We start from the raw sequence: 11,020 nt of genomic DNA on the forward strand, positions 1-11,020 counted from the left end.
TGGAGAAGTATGAAAAATTATGGCTTAAAACTGATTTTCAAACATTTTTGGGCGGTTTTAGTTACCACCGGTCGACCGCTAGCAGCAAAGTGCAACTCCACTGGGTGGATGGCCGGTGGAGTGCATACCGGTCGCCTGGTGCGGGCGACTGGAGCTGTTCCACAAGCTGGAACAACTTGCTGCTTCAGCAAGAAACTTTGCCAAAAACATGCATTTTTGAATCACCTTCACCAATAACTCACGGAAAGAAATTTTATACATATCCAGCATACCAAATCAAGAGTTGTAAACTAAAATCCTTAAGTAATTCAACATACTTCTCCATAAACCAAGTTCAAACCCCTTTATCATCAATGAAACTCAATTCTTGAAACTCAATCCTCAAAATTCAAGAATTTTACCAAATTAAAGAGAATTCATAACTTCAAGAGGTGCTCAACAATTTCCTTTGATCAATCACCAACTAAACAAAGCTAGACAATAAATCACCAAATTTTAAATATGAAAATTGAAGGAGAAGAAGAAAACCCCTACCTCAAATATAGCTCCTTCTTCAAAATTTCTTGAGGGCTTAGCATCCCGACGTCGTCCTCAACATTTTGAATCATGTAGTGTCGACTTCCACCGTTAGAAACGGCAGCTCACGGCGTGGGCGGCGGCGGAGCTCCGGTGAGCTATCGGGCATGATGGATTTTCTACATGCAATTTGGGTGTCTTCTCGTTCTCCTCTCCGTTGTTAATTCATAGAAACGAAAATCACTCAATTCCGATCAAGAACAAGTGAGATATGGAGTTTTGAAATTGAAGATAAAATTTTAGAAAGAAGAGAGAGAGAGAGTTCGGTGAGAGAGAGCTCCACGAGAGTGAGAGAAAATGTCTCGCGGAAGGAAAGAAAAAGGAAGAAAAAGAAAAAGAATAAGAAAAAAGGAAAAAGCAAGAATAGAAAAAATGGGTTTGGACTCTTTGTACAAGTTTACTATTTAGAATTTAAAATCCAATCTAACTAAAATATGAAATGGCCCATCATTTCTGTTCCAAAAAATTAGCTACTTCCACTTTAAATATGTTAGAGGATAGCAGCGTCAATTCTAAAGCAATCCTTTTTAAAGGTGAGAAATCCTTTACGTGATAATTTTAACTGAAAATCTTTTATTAATCTCAGATTAATTAACCTTAACAACCGGATTACACTAATTAATCTTAATTATTTTGACCGGATGTTACACATTTTGACAACTCCAGTGTCCACAGTAGCATGCATTTAGTGCAAGTAATCGAATTCTTGACAATAAGAGGAGCAAAATGTACCCGGATATCTTGGAGGGGCTAATGTGCGTGAAAAACTGAGAATATACAAGAAGACGAAAACAACATTATACAGACAATACACTTCTAAATTATGTTTCAAGCTTAGACATAATAGAATCTTCTGGAAGAAATTCGGCCAAAGTGTAATTTAATTATCCTTGTATACTGCACTTTTTTTTTCCTTCGCTAAGGTTTTGTCCCGATCTCCCAATGAGTTTTACTTGGCAAGGTTTTTTAACGAGGCAGTCATTTATGTGTAATTATTCATATTATTTCAATTCAATAAAATCACATTTTTTTGCGGCATATGATATATTTCTTTTTTTGTCATTAAATATGATAAAAATGCGAATCGAATGCAATCCGATCGAATGATGCGTGCTCAATAGCCATAAATTAGACCGTTGAGCTTAGACAGATTGAAAAGGGCCATGGCTGGCCTGTGAAGGGCCTGGGCCTGACCCTAGCCCTTATAGATAAGGGCCTAGGACAGACCCTCCAGCCTAGCCCAGGCCCGTGACGGACCTAGAGTTAGAAGGGTTGTGCCGGTCCGACACAGTCCTTTTGACACCACTAAGGCCTCATTCACTTTGCGGATTCGAGTTTTCAATTCGAGTTAAGATGTAACATTTTCGGAGAGCTTTTCACTGTAGCAGAAAAAGTTGAATGTGACATTTTCTGAGAACTTTTTATTGTAAAAATTTAAAATTAAAAACTCAAATCGGTGAATGAACAAGGCTTAAGTTTAGTAAATAAGTTAATTACAAATATTTATCTTTTTTTCGGTTTAACGTATTATTTTTCAATTTTTTCTTTAAAAGAAAACTTTTTTTTTTTTTTACTGATTTTTATGGGGAAATCCGAAATCTGTAATTAATTTATTTACCAAGATCATCTAGCGAGTTCCTTCGGGAAAAAAAATAAAATAAGATAAAATTCTTCGTATCAATTTATTCTATTTTTGAAAACGTCAATAGATATGTTATTTGCTACAATCCGTAATAACCCCAATTGAGAACCCCAAATCAGCCCAATAGCCCAACCCTACTACAGAACTCTTTTTCACTCCCGCGGGAGAATTCCACCGGCGAGATCGCCGAACCGCCTGAGAAGCGCAACGGTTGATAATTTCGGGATTTTTGAAATTGGGCTTTAACAAAACTTGTATGTTTTCCATTTATTTTCTGCAAAAATGGGACTCTTTAAGTTGAAAAACATCCTTCGACGACAATTCCTCGTATCTTCTTCTCCTTCAATTTCCTCGCCGACAACAAGACGACGCCTTTCTTGTCCCAGTGATGTCATCTTCACAGGTTTGATCAAACCCAAATACCATTTTCCAGGATATTCATTTTTTCCATGTTCAAGCTTCGGTTTAGTTCGGTTATGGAGTCCCCCAAATACTTGTTTTGCTGTTTCCAATGTCAGATTCTGTTCTGGAATTGTTAGGTTAGATAATGATTATGATGATGATGATGTTGAGAAACTTTACAAGACTATTATGGAAAACTCATACTCACATTCAAAAATGGAAGAAGCTTTGGACCAAGTTGGTGTTAGGTTGACCACTGATTTGGTTGCTGAAGTTCTCCACCGGCTTCGTTTTGAGGAGAGATTGGCGTTTCGGTTTTTCAATTGGGTTGGTCACCGAGAAAATTATGCCCATGAATCTAGGGTGTATAATGATATGATTGACATATTGTCTAGTACAAAATACAAGATCAAACAGTTTAGAATTGTTTGTGATATGTTGGATTACATGAAGAGGAATGACAAGAAGACTGTTCCTCTAGAGGTTTTGCTAACGATTTTGAGGCGATATTGCGAGAAGTACCTGACCCATGTGCAGAAATTTGCTAAAAAGAAGAGGGTGAGAGTGAAGACGCAACCCGAGATTAATGCCTTTAATTTGTTGCTTGATTCTTTGTGCAAGTGCAGTTTGGTTGAGGATGCTCAGGGGATGTTTGATAGGGTGAGGAGAAGAATCAAGCCCGATTCCAATACGTACAACGTTTTGTTTTTCGGGTGGTGTAGGGTTAGAAACCCAACTAGAGCGATGAAGGTTCTGGAAGAAATGATTGAGATGGGTCTTACGCCTGATAATTTCACCTATAATACCGCCATTGACTCGTTCTGTAGGGTGGGGATGGTGAATGAAGCGGTTGAGCTTTTTGAGTTCATGAGAACAAGTGGCTCCACAATGTCATCTCCTACAGCTAAAACTTATGCAATCATGATCGTGGCTCTTGTCCGAAATGGTAGAATGGAAGAGTGCTTCAAGTTTTTGGAACTTATGATCAGTAGCGGTTGCATTCCTGATGTTTCGACGTATAAGGAGTTAATCGAAGGCATGTGTTTGGCTGGAAAAGTTGACGTGGCATACAAATTTCTTCAAGAGATGGGAAACAAAGGTTTCCCTCCTGATATTGTCACTTATAACTGTTTTCTCAAGGTGCTGTGTGACAATAAACAGCGTGACGAAGCGCTTAGGCTTTTTGGGGTAATGTGTGACGGGGGTTGTATTCCTAGTGTGCAAACATATAATATGCTGATTTCCATGTTTTTTGAGATGGGCGATCCAGATGGGGCGATTGAGACTTGGTACGAGATGGATAAAAGGGGTTGCACACAGGATATCGATAGTTATTGTGTGATGATTGAAGGGCTTTTCGGCTGCAATAAAGTGGAAGATGCATGTGGTCTTCTCGAAGATGTCATGAACAGAGGAATGAAACTGCCATATAGGAAGTTTGACGCCTTTCTGGCACAGCTTTCTGCGGTTGGTGATCTACGGGCTATCCATAGGCTTTCAGAACATATGAGAAAATTTTACAATCCTGCGATGGCTAGACGTTTTGCCCTGAATGAAAAGCGGAAAAGCATGAGCTTTAGAGGGAAGTAATGAGATTCGAGGTCAGGCAGAAATGTTTTTGTTGCTGCAATTCCTCTATGCTACTGCCAAGGCAATTTTAATGAACAAAGCCGGCAATTCATTGTCGCATTTCTTTCATACAAGAAATTTCAGAAAAGTGTGGCATGAATCCTATACAAGTCCCTCCATAGAGGTAGAGCTCCACCCTTTGCTGATGATGATCAAATTTTTCGGAGATTGCAAGTTTGAGCTCAATTCCTTCTATGAAATATCTCTGAGATCTGATTACAGACCAAATCTCTGTTTATCCAAAACTAGAAGCTCCAAATCAGTGTTGCTTAACCAAGCTTGGGAAACCAAAATATATTGGCTCTTCTTATACAGTTGAAACAAAATTATGTCTGAATAAAATTGGGCTTTTTTTTTTTTTATGAATCAGTTCCCTTTTGGATGGCCTAAACTTGAGAAACGCCTTTCCTATATCATTTATGAGAAGGCCCAAGTGTGTATTATGATTGATATGTTACATGGAGGTTAATAAAATTTCAGATGCCAATAATACATTCCTGTTACTCGCCATTGGAAAGCAGTATATGGCTAGCAATGTCTTGTATCAAATCGATTCATGCTATTGCTTTATTTTGTCTCAAGAGCATAATTACTAGTATATTTTTGTGTAACAAAGTTAACAATTGTTGTTTGATTTTGTCTCAGAGCATAAGCTTCACTCGTGTAGTATTGTACCATTTCCTTTTTTCTCTTCTTTTTTTAGATCAACGTGAGTTGTTCTTTTTATAACTCAAGTCACAACTCAAATCCTATTATTACAGTATTTTTTCTCACAAAAATTCAAAATTAACTTTTTTATTACAATATTTTTTTCTCATATACACAACTTAAGTTCTCAACTAGAGTTGTTAAAAGAACAACAATAAGCTAGTGCTCACTTGTTACAATTAATTCAAAGCTGTGTTTTTTTTTGTTTTTTTTTTTGTTTTTTTGAGCCATTTCATGTTTTCTTCTCTTCTTCTTCTTCTTCTTTTTCTGGTAGTTTCCCTTTTAGTTTGTTTTTTATTCTGTTTGCATTTTTTTTTTTTTGCTTTGTTTTGATTTTTTTTAGTTGGTTTATGTTGCTTTATTTTTTAGGCTCCTATAACTCCAATCAATTTTCTTCCAACCAACACTCTGATCTTACCCACAAGCCCCTTGTTATACAACAAAAGTTACTTTCTATATATATTTTTGTTTGTCCTCAAAACCGTCATGAATTATTCAAATTGCATTATTGTATGAACTACATGTATCAAATAAATGCTTTGGCTCTTCAAGTCCAAGTAAAAAAAAAAAAAAAAAAAAAAAAAAAAAAAAACCCTTTTTTTTTTTTTCTTTTTTTCCCATTTTATTTTTATTTTTTATTCTTGCCATCTATTTCCTCATATTCAACACGTATAGAAAGATCCTATATAAGCATATATAGAATTTGCCCCACTAAAGCTTCTTTTTCTGTAGCTTTATCTTTATCTTTTGTTCTCTTTGTGTGAATGGTTTAAATCTCCTTTTCTCCTCTCCTCCTCTCAAAGTCATAGAAAGCGAAGATAATACTTGGCTCAAGGAGGTTCGATTCCACACCGACTTAGTCTTTTATCCATGCATTATTGTCTCCCACTTCATAAAAACCACTTTTAATAACTAGTTAAAACTCAACAATATAGAATATTAATTTATTGCTTCTCCAATATATTCTTACCATTTGTTGCATCATGGACAATAATTTTTAAGTTAATGTTCATGATTTTAAATAATATAATAAAGAAAAAAGAAAGTTGTTTCAATCAACTTTAGGTTAATCTTACAAATGGTCTCTGAAGTTTAACTCCAATCTCTCTTTAGTATCTGACTTTTTAAATGTTATATAATTAGTCTCTCAGAAATCATTTATGGAATTAACCCTTCATTTTACTAATAAAGGATCTGGCTGGAACCAAAATTAGTGCCCTTCAGTCACTAATAAAGAGGAAGGTATACACATCTATTTATTTATTTATTTTCCTTGTAAAAAAGGATTAGCTAATATTTATATATATATATATCATAATCTTAGAAAACAAATACAACAAAGAAATATAAATCTCATTAGTTAATTTCAGCTTGACTTTCATATTTAGGGAAAACAAAACTTATACGGTTTGAAATGTTAGAGTGATGAGATCATATTTTATGTTAATTCCACATCATTAATTCCTTGCAAGAAGTCAATTTTAATTAAGTAATGTTATACCTTAATCTTGGTAAGTCAATGTCAGCTCTTCACGTTATCATTTAAAGACGGAAAGACAAATTTATTATCAACTCCTACAGCTCAAACAACATTCGATAATTTCTTAAGTGTATTCAACTGTCTTTCTCTTTACTTGAAATTCTATTTTTTCCATTTTGTCACTTGTAAATATACGGTTAAACATGTTAATTTGTCTTTCATGTACCTCTGTTCATTATTTCCCCTAATTTAAATTTTTTAGCACCAATAAGAGGTATTGATGTTAATTTGTCTTCCATTGATGAGAAGAGCAATTTTATGTTTCTTTTTTTTTTTTCTGACGAACTATAGGCCCTGTCACAAAATGCATCTAAATTTTAATTTTAACTTTTTTTCTCTAAATTTCAGTATCTCTTGCAATTTTTTCTCTTTTGTCAAATTTTTACTCTCGTTATCGTTTTTGGTTGCCGTAGTTGAACCCCCAAAGCTCCTTAAGTCAAGCAAGTAAAGGAGAAGATTAAGTATAGTAAAAAAAAAAATTTGATAAGTCCTGCTACGTAATTACACTTTTGTGTAACGGTAAGAGGAGGAACTAACAGAGTAAATTGTTCATTAAATGTTCAATAACACTAATTATTTTTATAATACGTGTTATTTCTATTAAAAATCTTAACATATGGAGTTGTTTTTATTACTTTTTTCATTTTACATGACATTTTATGACAATAATTTAACAGACGGGCGAAAATTTATAAGAGTTATTGGAGTTCGAAAGGAAAAAAGCTAAAATTAAAGTTTATAGGGCATTTCGTGACAAGACCTATAGTTTAAGGGGAAAACGTGTAATTTGTCTTTTTTTTTTTTTTTTGTTATGTTTTCATGAGTATATGCGGAATTTTATGTTTGACATTCTGGTATAGTTTCTGTTAGTTGGTTTTTGTAGCTTTATTCTTGATTCTCTTGTAACTCCAATCAACTTTCTCCCAAGGCTGACCAACACTATAATCTTACCACTATGTTAGATGCTGTTCGTGTGTACCGCTTTTCTTTTTGTCTTTTTTACTTCTTTTACAATAATACCATTTAATTTTTTAGACTTCTAATACAATGTTACTTTAAGAGAGAAAAGAAAAAGAACAAGCCAAAATGAATATGAGACAGCATTGAATTAAGGAATGCTAGCTAGATAATGAAACACCAAAGATGCTCAAGCTGATCCTCAAGGTATCACTTTTTTTTAGAGAATTTTTGTTTTTTACAAAAAAAATTTCCGCTAAAAGAAGAGCCATAGCGCAAATGAACTTTGTTCAAAAGTATAAGCACCAATCTTGCATAAAGATAAGAAACATTGCAAGTGGGCAACAAAGTAGAAGAAATATATATATATATTTATATTTATATCACTAATATTAACCATGTTAAATGGATAGACTTCCTAGCTGGAATACCCAAAAAAAAAAAAAAAAAGGGCCCTTTTTTTTTTTTTTTTGGGTATTCCAGCTAGGAAGTCTATCCATTTAACATGGTTAATATTAGTGATATAAATATAAATATATATATATATTTATATTTATATCACTAATATTAACCATGTTAAATGGATAGACTTCCTAGCTGGAATACCCAAAAAAAAAAAAAAAAGGGGCCCTGTTTTTCCATGTAGAATTTAGAGGGAAAAGGAAAGGAAAAAACATGATGTTCTTCTTGTAGGTTAGGTAGATAGATAAATTATCTTTATTTATAAAGTGGTGAGAAAGAAGCAGAAGAAAGAAACTAAAATGTTTATTTTCTTATCTATATAAAAGTTTCTTTTTTTTTTTTCTTTTATCATCATTGATAGAGCAGAAAAATGCTAAGAATCTGATCTAGTTTTTCTTTAACTTTCCCAAACCACGTTGATAAACATATGTACTCTTTTTATCTTGCTTTGAAAGAATTCATTTAATTAATTGGAATTATTGGTTCAGTACAGAAGACGTCTCACATTTTCATAAAAACTTTGAAATTTTATATTTGCCACATCATGGAATGAAATTTTAAAAGCTTTTGGTTACAATAATATAAATATAACCAATTAAACAATCCCATATGAATTGGAAATTTTTTTGTGGATCAAGGTTGATATAGATAACTTCTAGAGTTTTTGAGGAGAAATTAGAAGAAAAATTTGAGGGAGATCAATTGAACTTTATAAGATATTAAATTTTTATATTAAAAGATCAATTTGTTAAGTGGAGTGACTTAATATCCTTATATATTTGTGATTATATTTATGTTTAGACGATATGAGACTCGATTATTTTATCCATAACATTAAAAAAAAAACAAAAAATAAATTAATATCCGGGACCCTCAATCATATCTAGTATATCTAATTACTTTCACCATCATGAGCGACTGATGTGCTTTCTTAGAACAATTATTCTCAAGAACATTCTCTGATCTCCTAAAGAGAAAGTCACAACTTACGAGAGAAGATGAAAAAGATAAAGTTTGCTTTAGTATTTTTTAGTTTTCAATTCAAAAAATAAAAAAAATTCTCAAGGAAACAAAAGCAAACTGCAAAAGCCATGTCTCGTGTGCTTTGCATTCTCACGCGGTTGTCTCTTCTCACTCTTTGCTGTCTCACGTGCCCTCTTCACACAAAGCTAATAATATTCCTCTTTAATTCACTTTTTTGCACTAATTTTTGTTGAAGTCCATTTCTTAGCTACTTATTTCGTCCCTTCAAAAAATGTATAATGAAAAATTAATCATAGACATAATCATGGCTATATAACTAATTAATGACTCACTAGACAAAATAATTTGATCAATTAATCTACTCTTTTTATAAGTATAAAGAAAAAGTATGGTTATGTAGCTAGTTGCTTGATAATTTTATTTTTTAATATGAACAACGCAGAGAGAAAGCAGTAAAGCCTACTTAATGGAGTTGAAACATATACTTTTCAGCTAAATCATGGTTATAATTACTAGATAAATCTCTTCTCAAAAAGATTTAAGAAAAAAATACTAGATTAATCATAAGATGAAATAATATTTAACCTATATCCTTCTTGAAGCCTAATAAAAAGATTGATCCTTAACGATCGAAGTTGTAACATAGATAGTTCAATATATAATATGTGTGTATATATGGAGACTTTTATGTTAGGACTTAGAAAAAAAAAAGCTATCAGTCGGAAAAAGAGCTATCCGTCGGTTTTCATATTTCAGTCGTTATATTCGTATTAAAAACTATCTGTACCGTAAATATACATAACGATTAAAAAATATATGCTACCGATGTAAAACCAGATTGTAGAAGAACCCGTGTGTGTGTGTGTGTATATATATATATATATATATATATATTTGTATGCGTGTATATGTAAATAATGTGAGACTGTGTTTTGAAGTGCATTCACGCTTTTACATCAGAGCGTAGAGCGATAGAAAAAGCAAAAGAGAGGAGTAACGGTCGGCTTCATCTTTAGACTTTAGCCGCGTCCATAACATATATGAACAATGCAGAGAGAAAGCAGTAAATCCTACTTAATGGAGTTGGATCATATACTTTTCAGCTAAATCATGGTTATAATTACTAGATAAATCTCTTCTCAAAAAGATTTAAGAAAAAAAATACTAGATCAATCATAAGATGAAATAATATTTAACCTATACTCCTTCTTGAAGCCTAATAAAAAGATTGATCCTTAACGATCGAAGTTGTAACATAGATAGTTCAATATATAATATGAGTGTATATATGGAGACTTTTATGTTAGGATTTAGAAAAAAAAAAGCTATCAGTCGGTTTTCATATTTCATCGTTACATTCGTATTAAAAACTACCTATACCGTAAATATTTTTATTTTGATGTAATTTTAATCAGATTTAATGATTAAAAAACATATGCTACCGATGTAAAACTACATCGTAGAAGAACCGAGTTGGAACATATACTTTTCAGCTAAATCATGGTTATAATTACTAGATAAATCTCTTCTCAAAAAGATTTAAGAAAAAAATACTAGATTAATCATAAGATGAAATAATATTTAACCTATACTCCTTGAAGCCCAATAAACAGATTCATCCTTAACGATCGAAGTTGTAACATAGATTGTTCAATATATAATATGAGTGTATATATGGAGACTTTTATGTTAGGATTTAGAAAAAAAAAAGCTATCAGTCGGTTTTCATATTTCATCGTTACATTCGTATTAAAAACTACCTATACCGTAAATATTTTTATTTTGATGTAATTTTAATCAGATTTAATGATTAAAAAACATATGCTACCGATGTAAAACTACATCGTAGAAGAACCGAGTTGGAACATATACTTTTCAGCTAAATCATGGTTATAATTACTAGATAAATCTCTTCTCAAAAAGATTTAAGAAAAAAATACTAGATTAATCATAAGATGAAATAATATTTAACCTATACTCCTTGAAGCCCAATAAAAAGATTCATCCTTAAAGATCGAAGTTGTAACATAGATTGTTCAATATATAATATGAGTGTATATATGGAGACTTTTATGTTAGGATTTAGAAAAAAAAAAAAAAAAAAAAAAAAGATCAGTAAG

At 32.4% G+C, this 11,020-nt stretch overlaps 1 protein-coding gene across 2 annotated transcripts; it reads left to right on the forward strand.

The window, feature by feature from the left end:
• The first annotated feature begins 2,334 nt into the window (after positions 1-2,334).
• LOC21386233 (pentatricopeptide repeat-containing protein At1g73400, mitochondrial) lies at positions 2,335-4,753 on the forward strand. Of its 2 annotated transcripts, XM_024167131.1 has the most exons (2): positions 2,581-2,621; positions 2,758-4,753. In XM_024167131.1, exon 2 carries the CDS (start codon positions 2,810-2,812, stop codon positions 4,208-4,210), a length of 1,401 nt encoding a protein of 466 aa, XP_024022899.1. In that variant the 5' UTR covers positions 2,581-2,621; positions 2,758-2,809; the 3' UTR covers positions 4,211-4,753. The 2 variants fall into 2 exon arrangements, with proteins under 2 accessions (XP_010098649.1, XP_024022899.1); XM_010100347.2 differs by having other exon boundaries at positions 2,335-4,753.
• The last annotated feature ends 6,267 nt before the right edge of the window (positions 4,754-11,020 follow it).

Source organism: Morus notabilis, unplaced genomic scaffold (assembly GCF_000414095.1).
Source record: "Morus notabilis unplaced genomic scaffold, ASM41409v2 Scaffold2156, whole genome shotgun sequence".
Classification (NCBI taxonomy): Eukaryota; Viridiplantae; Streptophyta; class Magnoliopsida; order Rosales; family Moraceae; genus Morus; species Morus notabilis.

Coding starts and splice junctions, on each gene's coding strand:
- LOC21386233 (XM_010100347.2), top strand. CDS start 2,501: ATGGGACTCTTTAAGTTGAAAAACATCCTTCGACGACAATTCCTCGTA.